This window comes from Papio anubis, chromosome 5, assembly GCF_008728515.1.
Source record: "Papio anubis isolate 15944 chromosome 5, Panubis1.0, whole genome shotgun sequence".
In the NCBI taxonomy this organism is placed as follows: domain Eukaryota; kingdom Metazoa; phylum Chordata; class Mammalia; order Primates; family Cercopithecidae; genus Papio; species Papio anubis.
The window spans coordinates 122,909,407-122,932,536 of record NC_044980.1 but is presented as its reverse complement, the minus strand read 5'-3'; the positions used below and the strand labels follow the sequence as shown (position 1 = coordinate 122,932,536).

The following is a 23,130-nucleotide window of genomic DNA, read 5'->3' as shown; positions in this document are numbered from 1 at the left end:
TAAAATCCTGCATGGAGTGAAATCCCAAATATGTCTTAGACTTTGGCAGTTTTTGAGATCAGAAAAGAAGAGGGAAATGGACAACTGGGTGTCAAATTGAAGTTGACAATAGAATATCCTGGCACTTTGTGCCAGTGCCAAGTAGTTTGTTGCTTGATGCAGATGCTGACTGTAGCACCACCTGGGAGCATGAGTCATTGCCGGTTCCTCACATCATTCCCACCGTCTGTCGTGGCAAGCTTGGCAGCACAGCCAGCAAGTGAAGGAGGCTGTGGGGCAGACAGAGGCAGAACCACACTGGCATATCCGGAGGCTCCAACCTGGCACCACTATTGCCACTAGTTGAAAACAAAGGTCTAGGAGGCTCCTGGCCTCAGCACAGGCAGAATGCTCCAACACTGTATGTTTGACAGGGATTAAGATGCTAATAAGAATGTGAATGGGGAAGGTAGGCAAGTAAACAGCACTAAGAACTGATAACAAATTCTTGTATTGTCCCTAAAGACACCGTTTTTCTCATTCACTCTGTAATATCCACAATTGCAGGCTACTTCCTGAAGAGATTGTGCCATCAACAATTAAGCACAAATGAGAGATTAAGTGGACAATTCTTCAGATTACCAGTAGTCTTCAGATTACCAGTATATACTCTTAGATAGAGCTATTGCTAGGATAAGGCACACAAGGTTCCTGTAACTTGTAGGGTCACAGGTACAGTGACTTAGAAAGCAGGAGGTAGCAGGGAAATAAACGTAGCTTGATCATGTAATGTAAAATATGTCGAAACCTTAATTTCTCCATATAAATCTTATCATCAAGGTAATATGAAGCTACAAATATTCTGTTGGTTATTTATATTTTACCAGCATAAGCATGTTTTCTGTTGGGTAGGAAGAAGAAAGGAAGAGAGACAGCAATCTCTTTCTAGATCCAGGTCTACCTTAGAATATAGTCCCCAGGACAAGGAAGTCCTAGCTGAGGGTTCAACAGGGTAGGCAGGCCCACAGCCTCTCATCTGAGCAATCTGAAACTATTAGAAGGGAACCTTATCTGGTGAACCCTACTCCTAGAAGAAAGAACTTTCCAGGGCTCCTCTGGAAATGAAATGAGAGTAGCCCAGTCATGGGGCTGCTGTCTAGAGATGGTCTCCAGGTTTCATATGCTAAAAACAAAGAAGCTTCCTAATCTACCTTTCCAGGGAATATTTATTCTCTTGTTTGGACTACCAGTCTACACATTTGAGTGTTTCCTTCCTGTAGTTCCGTATCTATTAACTAGGCATAATGGGCTCAACTCTTAAATTGAGAACTATTTCAGCACTGACAACATTGATTATACCAAGTCCATATGGGTAAAGTGACAGAAAGAGTCAAGCAATTATTTGGTGGTGTTCATCAGTGTGAACAGTTTCTACACTCAGGGGCTGAGATGATATAGAAGGGATATTGTTGGCATCCATCAGAACTTCTGGACAGTTTTTTTCCTTGCTGAAGTTCAGCCATGTTTGAGCAGGTAGACAGAAAAACCCTACCCTTCCCTGACACAATGGTACACAGAAGGATCTAGCAAAGTGATAGATGCTTGAGATTAAATCCGGAAGAGGCTTTAACTGAGCAAACATCCACAAATTTAGCTCTGCCCAGAAAGAGTGTTCAGCAGGAGCAAACTGACTAGTGGATCTCACATGTGCATGATGTCAGGAGGCCTTTTGCGCTCGCTCCCATTGTTTTCTACATCCCTCTAGCAACTGAGAAGCCATGAGATAGAGTGAAAAAACAGGGGCTTCAGATTCAGACAGGCTTTTGTTTAAATTTTACCTCTACAGCATACCAACTGTGTGAACCCGGGACAAGTTACTTAACCATGTGTGGCTTCAGTTTCCATATCTGTTTAATGAAGAAAGTAATATCAATATTCTGAGAATTGTTCTGAGGATTAAACTTAAAAATAAAATGCATAGTGTGGTGCTGAGTGGACAGCAGATGAGCAGTAAGAAGACATTGAAAGCTGATGAAATTATTCTTGGGGTGACATTGAAACAGAATATCTACAGCTATCCAAATAAGGTAACACTACAATGTATGGACTACTTCACCTGCATATATTGTGCTTTTTTGGTTGCATTCATAGTGTCTTGCCCTTCAAACTTAAAGGCTTTAGGTAATTGATACTACATGGATAGAAAAACACTCAATTTTACTATCATCATTCTCCCCATATTTTCAGTGAGGTAATACTGCATTGCCTGTAAAAGATTATATGAAGGCTGAATGCAAAATTATGTAATAGATTTAAAGTATACTAACAGTATAGTGTATATATGTATAATTAAGTTCAAATGAGGTCTCTGTATTCCCTGGTTTCATCAGCATGGTTTCATCATATAATACAGAATGCCACTTCATCCCCTGGCAGCTGCTTCATAACTCTCTAAGTCTTGGAGTTTTAAACTAGGCCTTTACATTTATTACCTCTGTAAAACTCCCTCTTATTTTATTTGTCTGAGTTAAAGATCAGTCCCTGATTTCCTTTCTTCATTAACAAAATACTTAATGCTTATTATTTGGTAATAGATCTTCCCAGATGACTATGTTTACTGAATGTTAAAATATTTACTGTTCAGGAAAATGAAACCTGCATGAGAGCTAAGTCTTGTAATATAGCAAAGTAAGTTATTAGAGTGAGGGTTTGTGAAAGTCAGAGACAATATTAGAGCAGAGATCAATTTTGAATTGTTGGCCCTGTCAAGATGAGCATTTTAATATCTAAAAATTCCATTAATTATTTTCTAATGAATTTGACATTATTAAGATTACAAGTTATAGTTAAGGATACTGCCATCCTGTTTGTCCTAATACTAAGCAATGATATTTGTTAAGGCTCCCAAAATGTCTTCAGTAAAAGAGATTGTCAATATGTAAGGAATCCATCACCAACGCAAATGATATGTGGCCTCATGGCATTCAGTAAAACTAATGGCAACAATTTACAACAATCACTTATATCAATTTTGATGCAAATTATTTTTTCATTAAGTAGAAACAGAACATCAAAGTACAGAACAATATGTATAATATACTACATTTTGTGTATAGAGGGTTAAAAAAATAAAATTTGTGCTTCAGAAACTCTAGAAAGACATGCACAAACCACTCACACAGCCCAAACAATGGTTATGTGTGGTCAGGTGACAGATATGGGTGGATGGGGAGTGGGGCCAACAACTTTAGATATTTAAAAATTTTGTTTGATTTTGGAACCATGCAAATGTATTACCTATTTACAAAATAAGACTTTTACAATATACCTTAATGACACTCCTTTGCATGGATGTTCATTTTCTCTTATACTTCTTTAACCCAATTATGCTTTTCTAGAAACTGGACACCACTGATCCAGGTCAAAGAAAGAATGATATGTAAAGCTAAATGAGATATTTCCTGATGTGTTTTTAATAATTATAAAATTGATGTGATATTAATCATTTCCCCATTGACTTTTGAGAGACCTACCAACCCATATTAAAGGCAAGTTTTGAGCTGTTCTTGGGTTCGCTTGATCCCAAAGCTGAAGAGATTGAGGAAGGAGGTTTCTCCCAGATAGTAAATTATTGAGTAAAGAAATTGCTCGGCCGGGAGCGGTGGCTCAAGCCTATAATCCCAGCATTTTGGGAGGCCGAGACAGGCGGATCATGAGGTCAGGAGATCGAGACCATCCTGGCTAACACGGTGAAACCCCGTCTCTACTAAAAAACACGAAAAACTACCCGAGCGAGGTGGTGGGCGCCTGTAGTCCCAGCTACTCGGGACGCTGAGGCAGGAGAATGGCGTGAACCCGGGAGGCGGAGCTTGCAGTGAGCTGAGATCCGGCCACTGCACTCCAGCCTGGGCGACAGAGCGAGACTCTGTCTCAAAAAAAAAAAAAAAAAAAGAAAGAAAGAAATTGCTCAGTTAATCACCTATGAAGGCTAGGTTTTCCAGGATAATAATACAAACAGCATACCATAATCCCTTGTTAACTTTTCAAGCCTGCTCAGCAAGCATATTTTGGTGAGTATGAACAGAAACGTATCAAGTATGAGTAAAAGGAAACAACAAAACCTTGTCGGCATTTTTGAAAAAGAATACTGCTATACCTGTGTTTTATTTTAAATAAACAGGTTCTGTCATATTTTATCTTCTTGCCAGCAAATGAAGGACATTATTTCATAAAGCTTCTAAAATGTACATGAATATTTAATTAAATCATATTTCCTTGAGAAAATAAAGTTCATTCGCATTTATAGCAGACAGTTGTGAGGAGCTCATAATTGTCATAAGACCAGGGTAGCCAGTACCGGTTGCTTGTGGAACAAAACTCCTCAATTTTTAAAACTTTTTTTAAAAAATAAACATACAATCATAGGTGTTCATTTACTTTAAAAATTCTAAAGATGAAGAAAATTATTGTCTATATATTTAAGTCCTTGTATAAATTACAAAACTCAAGTTTATGTTACAGAGTCCCTTCCCCATAGGAAGCATAAAGCACTTTTGTGGTACCTTTCACCAGTAAATATTTGTATCACATTGAATTTGAGAAACCAAATAAAAGTCGATATTGCATCTTTAAGCCCAAAGAGAACATTCTTCTAAGCTGTCTCTTGTGATGAATGAGTTTCAAAAGTCATTTTGATTACCATGATTTAACTCAATCTCAAATACAGATATATAAAAGTAATAACACATATTGACTTCAGTAGAAATCTGAAACATCAGTGAACTGCAGACTCTTCTTGCTTGAGGTCAAAAAACACCCTTAGGAAGACAACCAAGAGTAGTTTAAGACCAGGACAACAAAATAAAATTATTACAATAATAATAATAAAAATAACAATAAAATAAAAATAACAACAACCAACAATGAGGTAAACTCCCCTTTAAAAAGGCAAAATGTGTTGCCTGGACTGTCAGGAGAGAGTTCGATTGTACCTGACACCCAAATGTTTTTCTAGCCAGAGTTCAGCCAGTTGCATGGTTGAGGCAAAAGTACTTGCCTTGGATCCTAAGCACATCTTATACTGCTTAGGGTCCAAGTTAGGATCACAATGAACTGGATGGAAAATATGCACCACTCCTACTTCTTGACTTCTAAAGGGCCTTAAGCCAGATAGAATGACTTTATTGTAGAGATCTACATCTTCTAGTCCCCAGCCTTGTATTGAGGTATCAAATCCACCTGCACCTAGAAGATCACTTTTGTAAATACAGGTGATTCCATATCCATAGTCTCTCCAAAATCCAGTCTTTTTTGAGAATACAAAGTAATCATCAGTGGGAGGATTTCCCCCATTTGTTACCTTTGGGTCATACTGGCTAAATATGATGGGATAGTACACCTGTTGTCCCTGAATTGTATTGTCTCTACATCGTTGGAGAAAGTCTCCTCTGAAGATCAAGTCAACATCACAAAATAGCAGCAAAGTGTCATTGTCAAACTGGGCAGAAGCCATTTCAAGACCAAGACCTCTGGAAAACTCTCCCTTCATTGGGATCAGGGTCATTTCTGCTTTGGGGTATTTGTTCTGGTATCCTTTTATCAGCTCAATATGCTTGCTGGAATCTTGGCCAGAATCCCTACTGAAAAGGATAATGACCAACTTTACATTCTGCTTTGGGATAAGACACATGTTTTCAAAGTTCTCCATGAATCTCCAGAAAATGTCATATCTTCCGATGAGAGGAACGAGAATGTGTATTTTCTTTTCATTGTGCCCTCCCATTTCTTTGGCACCTTGAAAAGAAGATAATATCTTTAAAGAATTAGATATAAAGGAGAATGATTGAGTTTCACTGTTAATACTCTCCACAAGACTGTTGACATCTAGCTCTTCGGTTTCTCTGAAGAAAGGCTTGCTGAACAACTGCTGAAGATAGGCATGACGTCTCACTGGCACAGTCAGTTTCCTTCCCTTGTGTCTTTTGTATAAAAGGAGCAAATCCAAAATGTACTCCACCCCGTGCATGGGGTTAACTCTACGGTAGCCATACTGAATTTCCTTGAAGTCAATGAGCCGTCCTCTGCTCTTGGCATTCTCGTTGATCATCTCCATTACCTGTAGGACAGTGTCATCCAGTGCTGTTCTTAAAATGCTACTGAGGCTCTGTCGAGGGGGCTGGTTCTCAGCTGCTGAGTATAGGAGCTTCCCTGTCAGGAACTCCCATTCTATCACTTCATTTCTCTCCCGAGGCTGGAAGTGGTTGAAAGAAGGTATCACTCCCAGCTGCTGGTCCTCTTTGCTCACTTCTGTGTTACTGAGCTTGCTCATCAGGGCACTCTCCCTGTGGAGCTGGATGGTGCGGTAGCGAAGTTCAGAAATTTTGCGGCTGAGCATGTAATTATGCAGCCTGTATTGGTATGCAGGTCTTTTGTTGGGGTGAAGTGTTATAGCTGCATGGATTTTGCTATTGTGAAGGTCTTGGATGTAACCCTTCCGATTGTGTTCATAATTTTCATGGAACAGTTGTTGCATCTGAAAAGTAAAATTAAAAAAATCAGGATTAATTTTAAAAGATTTATTTAAAAAGAAAACCAGCAATAAACTAAAGCATCTAAATGAAAATAGTTAATACATTTTTGGTATCGTATTTCATAACAAAAATGGTTTATAATATTTATATTTTTAAAAATTAAAATAGTTTTATTATTTGTAATTGGTAGATGAAATTCCATGTACTTATCATGTACCACATGTTTGGAAGTGTGTGTGTATATATATATATACACACACACACACACACACTTCCCACTATATATATATGTATATATATAGTGGGATGAGTAAATCTAGCTAATTGATGTATTCATTACCTCACGTAGTTATTATTGTGGTGAGAACATTTATCATCTATTTTTTCCAGCATTTTAAAGTATACAATATATTGTTATTAACTATAGTGATCATGTTATTCAAGAGATCACTTGAATTTATTCCTCCTATCTAACTGAAATGTGGTATCATTTGTCAAAAATCTCCCCAACCCCTCTCTCCAGCTGACTCAGCCCCTGGTAACCAACATTCCACTCTCTAGTCCTATGAAATCAACTTTTTTATTTCTATATACGAGTGAGAGCATAAATGTCAGGTTCATAGGCTCAAATATTGCAAATGAACCTCTAGCTATACATAAAACAAGAATTGACTATGTCCATAACCCCATAACAGATCATGGAGAAGCAGAGAGTCAGAATGGACACAGCATGAGTCTTCCAAAATAAGCAATTCACCCTAAGGAGGAAAACCAGTGACCTGTTGTTTGGAATGACAGTAAGAGGTTATTTGCCAGGGGAGTCTTAAATTTCATTTAGCATCCTGATATACTATTTTTACAGAGTAAGTTCTTGGTAAGATAAGGTGAAACAGAAACTATACTGATCTACACTCCTGATGTAAAGTATCATATCCAAAATAGACATGCTTGACACCCTTATGAAACAAAAAGGCTTTCTGCTAGTCTAGAACAAATTCACTAGTTCAGGCAGAAACAAAAATGAAAAAAAAAATGTAGTTATGAGGACAAAGTTCAAACCGCCAGCTGATTCTTCCTTTTCTGCTAGTCAATTAAGATACCTCCATTATACCCACTCAAGATAAGTGATTATGAAGAAGAAAAAGAAGAAAAAAGATGGGATGAGGAGAAAGAGGTGAAAAGGAAGAAAAAAGGCCAGCAGCATCATGAGATGTCTGCAAATATACTGATGAATAAGAAGAAAGAAATACTGCAAACTTAAGAATACTCATCAGAAGCAGGTACAAATTGTACACAAATTAAAAAAAAAAACCGCCTCTTCAAAAAAATAACTCAATTAATACACAAATAAGCTTAAAAAAGATAAAAACTAAACTGGCAGAGCTAAAGAAAAAAGGGAGAAAAAAATAAAATCATTGATAGACATATTGCAAGAAGCATAAAAAGAGATTTGTGAAAAACGTAGGAAGAAGAGACTTGAAAAAATTTAGCAAAGTAATAGAAATATAAAATAGAGCTTACAGTTTGGAGAAAGGGTGGTCTTTTAAGTAATTAGTGCCAGATCAGTTGGATATTCATATAAGGGAAAAAAGTAAAAACTGATCTCTTACATCCTACAATGGATGACCTGTCGATGTAAATATAAAGGTTTATTTTAGAAAAAGGCTTTAAAAAGTTTCTAAAACTTACATGAAAATATCTGCATGACTTTAGGGTAGGTGAAGATTTTGTAAATAGGGCATCAGGAACTAACCATTAAAACAGACTAATACCTTGCATTATGTTAAAATTAAGAACTTTGTTCTTTAAAAACACCATTAGGAAAATTAAAAAGGGCAATTACAGAGCTGGAGAAAAAAATTTCAATAGATTTTATGAAAAAGAACCAGCTCCCAGAATAAATAATAAACTTGTACAAATAAGGAAAAAAGGAAGGACAAATCTAACAGAAAAATGGGAAAGAAAACTTGAAAGAGTACTTCACAAAAGAGTATGTAAATACTCAACAGAGATATAAAAACATTCTCTACTTTATTCATCATCAAGGTAAAGCAACTTAAAATGACAATGCGATAACATGATGGATCCACAAAAAAATGGCTAAAGCTAAACAGATAGATAATACCATGCATTGTCAAGGCACTGGAAGGTTTGGAACCCTCTTATACTGCTAGTGAGAATGTAACTTGAGAAAACGCGTATCAACTAAAATGAACATACATATTCCCTATGACTCAGTAGTTCTCTCTTAGATATATGCCCAATAGAAATACATATATAAATACATACATACACCTACATATATATAGAAGAATTTTTATAGCTGCATTATTCATACTCCAAAACTGAAAATAACCTAAATTTACATCAAGAACAGAATAAATGTAGTATATTCATGTAATGAAAAACAATACGTCAATTAAATACTTGAAATACTACTCACAACATGGATGAATCTCACAAACAAATGAAAGAAGCCATATAACAAAATAATACACTTTGTATGATTCCATTTATGTGAAATTCAGAAACAGGTAAGCTAACCTATATGGTTTGCTGTTGGAATAATGATCAAGAATCAAGAAGAGATTTTGTAGTTCTCCTTGAAGAGGTCCTTCACATCCCTTGTAAGTTGGATTCCTAGATATTTTATTCTCTGTGAAGCAATTGTAAATGGGAGTTTACTCATTATTTCACTCTCTGTTTGTCTGTTATTGGTGTATAAGAAAGCTTGTGATTTTTGCACATTGATTTTGTATGCTGAGACTTTGCTGAAGTTGCTTATCAGCTTAAGGAGATTTTGGGTTAAGAGAATGGGGTTTTCTAAATATACAATCATGTCATCTGCAAACAGGTTTTCTAAATATACAATCATGTCATCTGCAAACAGGGACAATTTCACTTCCTCTTTTCTAATTGAATACCCTTTATTTCTTTCTCCTGCCTGATTGCCGTGGCCAGGACTTCCAACATTATGTTGAATTGGAGGGGTGAGAGAGGGAATCCCTGTCTTGTGCCAGTTTTCAAAGGGAATGTTTCCTGTTTTTGCCCATTAAGTATGATATTGGCTGTGAAGCACTTCACGTCTAAAACACCAAAAGAAATGGCAACGAAAGCCAAAATTGACAAATGGAATCTAATTAAACTAAAGAGCTTCTGCATAGCAAGAGAAACTACCATCAGAGTGAACAGGCAACCTACAGAACGGGAGAAAAATTTTGCAATCTACTCATCTGACAAAGGGCTAATATCCAGAATCTACAAAGAACTCAAACAAATTTACAAGAAAAAAAAAAAAAAAAACATCAAAAAGTGGGTGAAGAATATGAACAGACACTTCTCAAAAGAAGACACTTATGCAGCCAACAGACACATGAAAAAATGCTCATCGTCACTGACCATCAGAGAAACGCAAATCAAAACCACAATGAGATACCATCTCACACCAGTTAGCATGGTGATCATTAAAAAGTCAGGAAGCAACAGGTGCTGGAGAGGATGTGGAGACATAAGAACACTTTTACACTGTTGGTGGGACTGTAAACTAGTTCAACCATTGTGGAAGACAGTGTGGCAATTCCTCAAGGATCTAGAACTACAAATACCATTTGACCCAGTCATCCCATTACTGGGTATATACCCAAAGGATTATAAATCATGCTGCTATAAAGACACACGCACACGTACGTTTATTGTGGTACTATTCACAATAGCAAAGACTTGGAACCAACCCAAATGTCCATCAATGATAGACTGGATAAAGAAAACATCACACATATACACCATGGAATACTATGCAGCCATAAAAAAGGGTGAGTTCATGTCCTTTGTAGGGACATGGATGAAGCTGGAAACCACCATTCTCAGCAAACTATCTCAAGGACAAAAAACGAAGTACCGCATGTTCTCACTCATAGGTGGGAATTGAACAATGAGAACACTTGGACACAGGAAGGGGAACATCACACACTGAGGCCTGTCATGGGGTAGGGGTAGGGGGGAGGGATAGCATTAGGAGATTATACCTAATGTAATGATGAGTTAATGGGTACGAAGTAATTAATCAACATGGCACATATGTATACATATGTAAATAAACCTGCACATTGTGCACATATACCCTAGCACTTAAAAGTATAATGAAAAAAAAGAAAATGTCAGGAACTATATATTATAAAAATAAGCAACCCATAGCAGTCCTGGGAAATCTAAAAAAAAAAAAAAAAAAAAAAAGAGGGAAGCTTCTGAGTAGTGCTGGTAATGTTCTTTATTTATCCAGAAAAGATGTGTACATTTAAGGTGAACACTGAACTGTTGTTTAAGATACACTTATCTTACAGACCCAATTAATGAAGGATTTATTTTGAAAGTATGCATAGAAAGTGTATGTTCATAAATGTGAGATGTGTGGGCCTGAGAGAGACAGAGACAGAGTGACAGAGACAGAAAAAAGAGAGAAAGAGAGAGGGAGACACAGAGAGAGAGAGAGAGAGAGAGAGAGAGAAGATAATGAGAGATTTTCCAGAGAAGGTGACTTAAAGGGAGATGATCTTTAATGCAGAAATTTTTACCCACGGTGGTTTCAATCTGATTCATTTTCAAACTGGAATAGCCCACAACAGATAAACAAACATCAATTTGCCTTTGAAGAATATAAATATAGATACTTTGAGAAAGACTTTGACTTGATTTAAGATGCAGTAGCTTTGTTGCATACAATTTTTTATTTTCTGAAAACATAGACAACTTATATGAAACTTTTGATCAATGTTAAATCAAATTATACCCATAATTTGCAGTGGGCTATATATCCATCCTAGTAGTATTAATATGTTTTACTCTAAAATTGCTTCAATATTTATACCTGCAATAATATCCTGCTAGATTTTTTCTTTCTATGTAGGAAGGTAAAACAAATTCTGATCATGTATAAATTAATAATTATACCATCTCTAAAGAATATTGGCTCTCTGAAACTATTCTTTCTTAGAAATGCTTACATTACTAAGAAAAGGATAAATGCTAAAATAAATTTTAAAAATTGCCTAGAGGGAGTTGCTAAATTCAGAAGGCTTATTCCAGCTCCTTTAGAAGATATTGAAGTGATTAATCCTACTGATAAAAATGTGAGACATTGTGTTATAAAATAATATTTTAGTATTGAAATGTTCAAGTAACTTCTACATCATCATTTCAGCCCATATATGGTGCTTGGTGTTGCCAACATATCCCTTTGGTATAACACTCATAAGTGAGGAAAGACAGGTAGGGATGATTTTTTTGTTTGAGATGTGGAGTCTTCTGTCATGTAGGCTGGAGCAGGGAAGCCATCTCGCTCACTGCTCACCCTCCTGTCTACGCCATTCTCCTGCCTCAGCCTCCCAGTAGCTGGGACTGGCCTGCCAACATGCCCGGCTAATTTTTTTGTATTTTAGTAGAGACGGGTTTCACCGGTGTTAGCTGTAGTGGATGTCCTGATCTGACCTCTGATCCCAGCCTCCCAAAGTGCTGGGATTACAGGGTGCAAGCCACCGTCCGGCTGGACAATCTTTAAAAGGCAATTCCATACATACTCTAGGTAGAGCTGATGATGCATCCCACTTATATTTGCCATTAAGAACTATAGAGTATATCCCAATTTGCTATGAGGGATGTCCAATCAAGGCCAAGATAAAAGGGAGAACAAGCTTAAAAGCTTGGCTATGGAACAGGCATGGATTTGGAATAATTTGCCTCCACCCATTTCTGCCTCCAGCTCCACCCCACTCGGTCTATAAAATGGGAAATACAACATCTCAAAGGAGATTAAAGCATTTACAAATTTAAAAACTATATATAGCATGAGCATTGTGTCTAAGTAATAGAATGCACTCCAATAAAATGACAGCTGTGTGTAAATAGGCACTTTAACAAACCTCCTTCTGAGATTGTGCTTTTACAGCCTTCAGAGAACAGAGATTCAGCACCCTTTAGTCTTCACTTAATTCACCGGTTCATTTTATGGAAATGCATGTAAATACCTATAGTCAATACATACTCAGCATTTCAAATGCATCTACCATTTAAGGGCAAGAGAGAAACACAAATTATTGTGATTTCAGAAAATCCACAATCATGGAAACAGAATTATTCAACCAAGGTTCACTGGAGAGGATGCCAGTTGAGAATGTAAAACAAGTTCAGAATTCTATGATTTTCAGTTTTATTATGATCGCATACATTGGAATGTAGCAAAATTGTTCTAAGAAAAAAGCTGCAAAAATTTATTTTAAAATTATATTAATTTGCTTGAAATACTAAGAACTCAGTTTACGCTTGGCTTCACTTTGAAAGAATTTATCAGTTGATTTCATGGAACCTCCCAGAATCACTACACTGCAAAGAAAATATTCTGCCAAATAAATAAAATCACTAATGGCAGCAATGAACACCAGTGCGTCCCAACCGACCCCAGCGCTTGCTAAGTGTATCGCCAATACGATCTCACCCTCTGAGAAAGATTATCTGAGAGGCTCTAGGAAAATCTTTCTATAAAACCCAACAGAAGAAGCATATTATTAAGAATAAATACCAAGAGCAGTTGTATAAGCTGAAATTATTTTAGTCTTCTGCACTGTGATTAAACTTTCATTACCCTTTCTGAATATATTAATGAAAATATATAGGTCATTTTCAAAATGATCATAGCCATATAAACAGAACTTTCTTTTTTTTGGCTTTGAGATGGCTCACCTGTTGCCCAGGGACAGCCGCAGGGCTCTGATCTCTACTCTATTGCAGTGCTCTCGGCTCAAGCACCTCCCACCTCAGCCTCCCCTGAGTAGCAGGCAGTATGCCACTGCACTCCCACAGACCTTTTGTGAGTTTGGGTCCACTATGTTGCCTAGGGCTGGCTTTGGACTTTGGCTCAAGTCATCCTCCCACCTCAGCCTCCCAAGGTTCTGGACAGGCATAAGTGCAACCATGCCTAGTCTTAAGTTTATAAAACCCTAAAATCCTTAAAAAGAAGTTCAAACAATGGAAACAAAACATGGGAGCTGATTACTATCAGGCACAAAGGTAACTTTCAGAGCAATGGAAAGCTTGTAAAACTAGATTGTGGTAATGATTGTAAATAACTCAGACAAACCATCTAAACACTTGCAAATGGTAATAATATAAGGAGGAAAATCAGGGAATGTAAATTATGGCAATGATGCTATATTATTTAGAAAACAATAGGAATGCTAAAAAATAAAATAATCACAATCACTTTTTAAAAACAAAGAGATGGAATAATACATAGTCACCAAATACCTGAATAACAAAATATTTTTGAATTTCCAAAGCTTCTATGCTGGCAGGATCATTTGGAAACAGGTGGAAAGTTATGAAGAGGCCATAGACTAAATGCGCCCAAAGGGTTCTGAAGATAGTAGATCCCAGAAAGCACTCCAAGAAAATAAGAATTGGTCTGGAAGAGGGCCTAAAACATACTCTTACATCTCATTAACCCGCCCAGAACCTAGGTGGAGCCGAGAAAAACAACCCTGATGAAAAATAATTTACTTGCAGAAGGAAAAGATTAGAGGTACAGAAAGAATTAAACACTTGCGAACCCTAGCTTCATGAAGCAGGCTGACCTGAAGCTGAGCAGAGAAAACGGCGCCTTTTCTTTTGTGGAAATCAGCAATAAGAATTAGGAGCAAAGTTCACCCTACCTCAAAAATAAATCTATAGGAATAGCTTCAGTTCAGGAATAATGCAGTTTTTCTGTATTGTCATTTATCTTAAAAGAAAACAGTGCACATCATTACGAAGTGACTCTCAAAAAATTAGATGAACTACTCACTGGCCTTTCCCCCAGAAAAGCCATTAAAACTGAGAAAAACATTAGGCAATCTGTTTTTGAAAATGTGGCGAAGATCTGCCCCTATCGCGGCAAGCAAACAGTGCGAAAGAGTAAGATCCTCAGGTGATAAGCAGATGAATGCCTGAAATAAAGAGCGAACGCGCCTAAGTTCATCACAGGTATGGGAAAATAAAATCAGAAAACAGACACTGTGGAAAGCCATTATTAAGCGTATAGCGTAAATGAAACCAAGAAAACAAAGAAGAAGAGTTATGATGAAGAAAGAGAAATCATACTGATAGGAGGGTGGTAGCTAAGAAAAGCCAAAACCATACTTAGAGGACTGGAAAAAATAAAAAAGAACATAAAGATACAATTTAAGAACTGTTACTTAAATAAAGGAGGATTGGATTTACATTAAAATGCACAAGCCTACAGTGCAGGTGCCAGATAAAATCAACCCAAAATGTTCAATAAAGAACAAAATCCTTGAAGGTATAAAAAGTTCAAGTTGATCCCCTGAAACAAAGTAGATTGCACTCTGCTTACTATTTATTGAATCTCAATGAGTATTGTGAATAAAGTGATTCCTGAAGGTATACATAAAACAGGAATAAAGAAGGGAAGACACTATAATTGTGGGAAGTTGACTGCACATGCATAAGTGGTAATAGATTTACAAAGTGGTGGAAACCGAATTTGTAGATTCCCAGAAGGCAAAGCCAAGAAATAAACTTGAACTGAATCTTAGAAACCCTTATTAAACCCAGAAACAGAAGTAAAATTTTCTAGAGTGAATTAGTCAGATTGTGCAGCCAGACAACTGACCTCTCTGAGCAAAAAGTACATTAACCAACTTAACATTCATTTCCATCATCTCTGAATTAAGCTGACATCCTGCTGGACAAACCAAGTCACTTTTCAAAGCCTACTGATTTTCTAACCCTTTATGCCCAATCTTGAGTAGCTGCAGAGGCGATAGAAGCCATCTCACAGAAATTAAGAATATGGCCGGGCCATGCGTGGCTCTGTAATCCTGCAGCACTTTGGGAGGCCGAGACGGCTGATCACGCAGGTCAGGAGGATCGAGACCATCCTAAGCAATAATGCAGGAACCCTGTCTCTACTAAAATCATGCAAAACTAGCTGGATGCTGTATGGGCTCTGTAGTCCCAGCTACTCGGGAGGCTGAGTGGTGAGAATGGCGTGAACCCAGGAGGCGGAGCTTGTGCAGCTGAGTCCGCCACTGCACCCAGCCTGGGTGACAGAGCCGGTGACTCTGTCTCAAAAAAAAAAAAAAAAAAAAAAAAAAAAAAGGAATTAAGAATATTCAGGTAGAAGAAGAAACCAAAAAGTATACGAATTACTTATCTTCTAGAAAAGGAGGGAAGATAACAAAAAATGATAAACCAGAGATCACCTAGTCAAGTGCAGTGGCTCACGCCAGGTCCCAGTCCCTGGAAAAGCCTATCAAGATCACGAGAGGCTTGCAGATCGAGACCATCTTGGCTACTCACCGAAACCCCCCACTAAAAATGAGGTGGCGGGCGCCCACTGTAGTCCTAGCCATTAATAGGAGGCTGAGGCGGCTCCATGAAACCAGGAGGCGGAGCTTGCAGTGAGCTGAGATCGCACCATTCACTCCAGCCTGGGTGACAGAGCAAGACTCTGTCTCAAAAAAAAAAACAAAAACAAAACAAACAAAAAAACAAAACAAAACAAAAGACCACAAATATATCCATATTTATCCATGTTTATATGTTTTATTATATCTATCCACACATAATCACACATATCAAGTACACATGTAGAAAACCCAAAACATAAAATGCATCAAGATTAAAATATAACAAATTTCAAAATGCAAAACAAGAGTCGGAAAATACAGGTAATAAAATCTCCTAGAAAGTTAAGCAAAAAGACAAAAACTGAAAAATACGTGGGAAAAGTTTTAAGAATTACAGGAACAGTTCAGGACATACAATATCCAAATAACAGTAGTTCCAGAATGAGTGAGCAGAGAAACAGAGAGGAAAAGCTGTCAACAAAATAATTCAAGAAAATTTCCACAAAATGCAACAGATAAAGGGCTTGAGTTTCCAAATTCAAAGGGCTTATTCTATAAAAGCTAAATCTGATGAAATTAGACCCATATGAAGCATACCCCTGTGAAATTTTAGAGCCTTGAGGCAGAGGATATGTTAGATGCCTCCTGGGAGGATAGTGATAAAAGGCTCAAAAAGCAGTATGTCTATAGACTTCTCAATGAAAACTGGAAGTACAAAAAGTAATGAAATAGTCATTTCAAAATATAGATGAAAATGGCTTCAAACCAGAATTCTATAGCTAAACAAGACATCAATGAAGTGTTAGGAGAAAATAAGGTCATTGCTGTACCTCAAAGAACTATCTTTCAAGCTCATTTCTCAGAGAACTATTAATAGCTTTGTTATTCCCAAGCAGAGAGGAAATCAGGAAAGAGAAGACATGGTGCAAATGGGAACATAAAGGGCAACCAACAGATATTCCAGCAGGTAAGAAGGCAAAAGGAAGGGATTGTTCAGAAAATGAAATTGATAGAAAACCCAGTGAATCTGGAGAAGCAGTTAGTAAAGAATATAAAAAATGAATATATATATATATACACACACACACATACACACACTATATACATACTCATATATATGTATGAAAAATTATTATGTGCCCCTTATGAAGTATAGGGAGTCAAGGACAGGATACACATGTGTGATTGTGTAACTTAGTTAACTTTACTAGCAAATGACTAAAACTGGAAAATGAAGAAGAAACACAAGGAAGTTATTAGAGATGTCATAATCAAAATAACAAGTATTTTAATTCAATCTTTTTTTTATACTTTAAGTTCTGGGATACATGTGCAGATACATGTTACATAGGTATACAGGTGCCATGGTGGTTTGCTGCACTCATCAACCTGTCACCTACATTAGGTATTTATTGTAATGCTATCCCACCTCTAGCACCCCACTCCTCGACAGGCCCTGGTGTGTGATGTTCCCCTCCCTGTGTCCATGTGTTCTCATTGTTCAACTCCCACTATGAGTGAGAACATGCGGTGTTTGGTTTTCTCTTCCTGTGTCAGTTTGCTGAAAATGATAGATTCCAGCTTCATCCATGTCCCTGCAAAGGACATGAACTCATCCTTTTTTATGGCTGCATAGTATTCCATGGTGTATATGTGTGACATTTTCTTTGTCCAGTCTATCATTGATGGGCATTTGGGTTGGTTCCAAGTCTCTGCTACTGTGAATAGCACTGCAGTAAACATATGTGTGCATGTGTCTTTATAGTAGAATGATTTAAAATCCTTTGGGTATATACCCAGTAATGGGAATGCTGGGTCAAATGGTTCTAGAACCTTGTAGATTTGCCACACTGTCTTCCACAATGGTTGAACTAATTTACGCTCCCAACAATAGTGTAAAAGCATTACTATTTCTCCACATCCTCTCCAGAATCTGTTGTTTCCTGACTTTTTATTGATCACCATTCTAACTTGCGTGAGATGATACCTCATTGTGGTTTTGATTTGCATTTTCCTAATGACCAGTGACTAGGGGCTTTTTTTCATGTTTGTTGGCTGCATAAATGTCTTCTTTTAAGAAGTGTCTGTTCATATCCTTCACCCACTTTTTGATAGGGCATTTGTTTTTTTCCTGTAAATTTGTTTAAGTTCCTTATAGATTCTGGATATTAGCCCTTTGTCAGATGGACAGATTGCAAAAATTTTCTCCCATTCTGTAGGTTGTCCGTTCACTCTGATGACAGTTTCTTTTATTGTGCAGAAACTCTTTAGTTTAATTAGATCCCATTTGTCAATTTTGGCTTTTGTTGCCATTGCTTTTGGTGTTTAATCATGAAGTCTTTTCCTATGCCTATGTCCTGAATGGTATGGCCTAGGTTTTCTTCTAGGGTTTCTATGGTTTTAGGTCTTACATTTAAATCTTTAATCCATCTTGAGTTAATTTATAAGGTGTAAGGAAGGGGTCCAGTTTCAGTATTCTGCATATGGCTAGCCAGTTTTCCCAACACCATTTATTAATAGGAAATTCTTTCCCCATTGCTTGTTTTTGTCAGGTTTGTCAAAGATCAGATGGTTGTAGATGTGTGGCATTGTTTCTGAGGCCTCTATTCTGTTTCATTGGTCTACATATGTGTTTTGGTACCAGTACCATACTGTTTGGGTTACTGTAGCCTTGTAGTATAGTTTGAAGTCAGGTGGCATGATGCCTCCAGTTTTGTTCTTTTTGCTTAGAATTTTCTTGGCTATACAGGCTGTGTTTTGGTTCCATATGAAATTTAATGTAGTTTTTTCTAATTCTGTGAAGAAAGTCAGTGGTAGCTTGACGTGAATAGCATTGAATCTGTAAATTACTTTTGGCAGTGTGACCATTTTCACCATATTGATTCTTCCTATCCATGAGCATGGAATGTTTTTCCATTTGTTTGTGCCCTCTCTTATTTCCTTGAGCAGTGGTTTGTAGTTCTCCTTGAAGAGGTCCTTCACATCCTCTGTAAGTTTTATTCCTGGGTATTTTATTCTCTTTGTGGCATTTGTGAATGGGGGTTTACTGATGATTTGGTTCTCTATTATTGGTGTATAGAAATGCTTGTGATTTTTGCACATTGATTTTTGTATCTTGAGACTTTGCTGAAGGGCATTACGTATTGGTAATGGGATCACTGAAACAAGAAGAGCTAACTACCTGAAATATATATGCACCCAATACAGGAGCACCCAGATTCATAAAGCAAGTTCTTAGAGACCTACGAAGAGACTGAGATTCCCATACAATAATAGTGGGAGACTTAACACCCCACTGTCAATATTAGACAGATCAATGAGACAGAAAATTAACAAGCGTATTCAGGACTTGAACTCAGCTCTGGACCAAGCGGACCTAATAGACATATACGGAACACTCCACCCCAGATGAACAGAATATACATTCTTCTCAGCACCACATTGCACTTATTCTAAAATTGACCACATAATTGGAAGTAAAACACTCCTCAGCCAACGCAAAAGAACGGAAATCATAACAGTCTCTCAGACTACAGTGCAATCAAATTAGAGCTCGGGGTTAAGACACTCACTCAGACTGCACAACTACACGGAAGCTGATAAGCAAAGTCATCAATCTTTTTAAAATTTTTTCTCCTAAATGACTATTGAGTAAGTAGCAGAATTAAGACAGAAACAAATAAGTTCTTTGAAACCAAAGAGAACAAAGGCCCAACATACCAGAATCTCTGGGACACAGCTATAGCAGTGTTAAATGTATAGCATTCAATGCCGATAGGAGAAAGCAGGAAAGATCTAAAATCTACACCTTAATGTCACAATGAAAAGAACTAGAGAGGCAAGAACAAACAAATTCAAAAGCTAGCAGAAGACAAGAAATAATTAAGATCAGAACGGAACTGAAGGCTACAGAGGCACAAAAGCCCTTCAAAAAATCAATGAATCCAGGAGCTGGTTTTTTGAAAAGATGAACAAAATAAGATAGACAGCTAACAAGACTAATAAAGAAGAAAAGAGAGAAGAATCAAATAGATGCAATTAAAAAATGATAAAGGGGATATCACCACTGATCCCACAGAAATACAAACTACCATCAGAGAATACTACAAACACCTCTATGCAAATAAACTGGAAACTCTAGAAGAAATGGATAAATTCCTGGACACATGCACCTTCCCAAGACTAAACCAGGAAGAAGTCGAATCCCTGAATAGACCAATAACAAGTTCTGAAATTGAGGCAGTAATTAATAGCCTACCAACCTAAAAAAGCCCAGGACCGACAGATTCACAACTGAATTCTGCCAGAGGTACAAAGAGGAGCTGGTACCATTCCTTCTGAAACAATTCCAAACACTTGAAATGGAGGGACTCCTCCCTAACTCATTTTATGAGGCCAGCATCGTCCTGATACCAAAGCCTGGCAGACACAACAAAAAAAGAAAATTTCAGGCCAATATCCCTGATGAACATTGATGTGAAAATCCTCAATAAAATACTGACAAACCAAATCCAGCAGCACATCAAAAGGCTTATCCACTATGATCAAGTCAGCTTCATCCCTGGGATGCAAGGCTGGTTCAACATATGCAAATCAATAAATGTAACCAATCACATAAACAGAACCGATGACAAAAACCACAGGATTATCTCAACGGATGCAGAAAAGACCTCTGATAAAATTCAACCCCTCTTCATGCTAAAAACTCTCAATAAACTACGTATTGATGGAACGTATCTCAAAATAATAAGTTATTTATGACAAACTCACAGCTAATATCATACTGAATGGGCAAAAGTTGGAAGCATTCTCTTTGAAAACTGGCACAAGGATGCCTCTCTCACCACTCCTATTCAACATAGTATTGGAAGTTATGACCAGGGCAATCAGGCAAAACAAAGAAATAAAGTGTAATCAAATAGGAAGAGAGGAAGTCAAATTGTCTGTTTGCAGATGACATGATTGTATATTTAGAAAACCCCATCCTCTCAGCCCAATATCTCCTTAAGCTGATAAGCAACCTCATCAATCTTTTTTGAAAATCAAAATTGTTTAAAAATTTTGAAAAAAGTCAAAATTTAGCATTTTGATCCAAACTCTGGATTTGCATTATAAATTCAAAGGATCACTTAAGGTTTTAACAAATATACATGTCATGTGTCTTTGATAAAAATTAGGTTACACTAAATAATCATCTGTGTAACATACACATTTTGGTAAGTATTATCCATAACCGAGAGACTTATGTTAGAAATTTTCCTGTATCTTCGGAAAGGGACCCACACTTGATAAAAAAGGAGCTGTTTCCTTTCGTTGTTCTCACTTAAAGGAGCCCAGGCACCTTTCCTTCCTAGAATCTCTTCTCCCTGTTGCCTGCCAGGCCTCTTGTTTTCTCTTTCTTCCATCCTGTCAACACACTATTAACTCTGAATTACATCACAAATGTTGCCACCTTTTTCAACTACATGTGAGAAATTCTATTCTATAAATAACTCAGAAATCCTCCAAGTGTATGTCTTAATTACCCCAATCTCCTTCTGTCTTGTACTATAGATGTTTGTCACTTCTCTCTTATAAGTCTATAAATATCCTGAAGGAAAGGAACAGGCCTTTTCCATGTATGTCTCATTGTAATTCAGGGGGGTGCATGTGCATTGCAACAAAGTGCTTAGATTCTGGAGCCAGATGCCATGGATGGAGCCAGGCTCTAAAACTTAATAAACATGTGACCTTGGACAAATCCTTTAACTTTTTGTGCCTCAGTTTAACTATTTGTAAAGTAAGAAATACAATAAATAGTATATACCTCATAGCGTGGCTGTTAGTGTTAAATGAGTACTTGTATTTGAAACATTTAGAAAAGAATGTGGTATATTGTAACCGTTTAGTTATTATTATTGTATATAATTAGTTATTATTATTGTAGTTATCTTTGTAGTTGTTGAAATTTGTTTTTATATTATTAATGTAGGTATTGAATAAATGAGTACATGAAAATGGTCTTGATTAAATTTGCCTTAGAGAATGATTCAAATATATTTAAAACAGCTATCATTTGACTTCAGATCATAATTTGAAAACTAAGAAACTAAATTATCTCTGTTGAAATGAAAGAGAAATAAGAGGCCATACTATTATGGATAAAGCTGTTTGTGAACATCTTTGGTCTTCTCTATGAAGGAAAAAAGTCTCCTTAATTTACTTATGTAAAGAAGTTACTTCAATCTGAAAGCTTTTTTGTTTTCATTATGCCACTACTTTTTTTTTTTTATTATTATTTTATTTTTTTTATTTTTTTTTTATTTTTAAGAGAAGGGATCCTCTAACTTGGAAAAATCTGTTTGTATCTCTTCTTAGATATGAGATGAAAGAGGATTTGGGAGATATGAGATGAAGGAGGCATTCTTTTACTAGGAAGTGAAGACTCTGCAAATTAGAAAAATTGTGAAGGCATATAAGAAAATAAAAAATCATTTAAGTGGTGTACAATATAATGGTGAATATGTACCTACGGGTTCAGTAGTTTGCTTTGCAAATATTTAAACCCATTTTATTTTCAATGATTTAGTTACATAACTAAATGGAGAGTCGTATTGTCCTTAATGAAAATGACTAGTAATCTTTCTTTTATAAGACTAGTGAATATAGGCCGGGCGCGGTGGCTCAAGCCTGTAATCCCAGCACTTTGGGAGGCCGAGGCGGGTGGATCACGAGGTCAGGAGATCGAGACCATCCTGGCTAACATGGTGAAACCCCGTCTCTACTAAAAATACAAAAAAACTAGCCGGGCGTGGTGGCAGGCGCCTGTAGTCCCAGCTGCTCGGAGGCTGAGGCAGGAGAATGGCGTGAACCTGGGAGGCGGAGCTTGCAGTGAGCCAAGATCGCGCCACTGCAGTAAAAAAAGGGTGAAACACTAAGAAAATAAATAAAAAAAAAAAAAAAAAAAAAAGACTAGTGAATATAAAAATTCTAAGTAAAATAGTGAATTTTCAAATTAACACAATTGTTTTTCCTCAATTATTGTCTGCAGATATTAACAGTAAGATTCCTAAAATTTGCCCTACTTCTCTGGTAATAATGGTAAAATTAAAAACAAAATCCTGATTCTCAATATTAAAGAAAAGAAATAATTTGAGGGAAAATAAATATACATATTTCATTCTATAATTATGGAAAGAATGAAAACACGTTAAAAGGTGTATACAGCTTGAATGAATTGTTTA

The 23,130-nt window shown here is 36.8% G+C and overlaps 1 protein-coding gene across 1 annotated transcript in view; it reads right to left on the bottom strand.

Moving 5' to 3' along the window:
- Positions 1 to 4,109: 4,109 nt before the first annotated feature.
- Positions 4,110 to 23,130, bottom strand: part of LOC100999807 (chondroitin sulfate synthase 3) — a 294,375-nt gene continuing 275,354 nt past the window's right edge. The window contains exon 3 of the mRNA XM_021939661.2: positions 4,110 to 6,511. Coding sequence (XP_021795353.2) covers positions 4,949 to 6,511 — 1,563 coding nt within the window. The 3' untranslated portion in view covers positions 4,110 to 4,948. The remainder of the gene's footprint in view (positions 6,512 to 23,130) is intronic.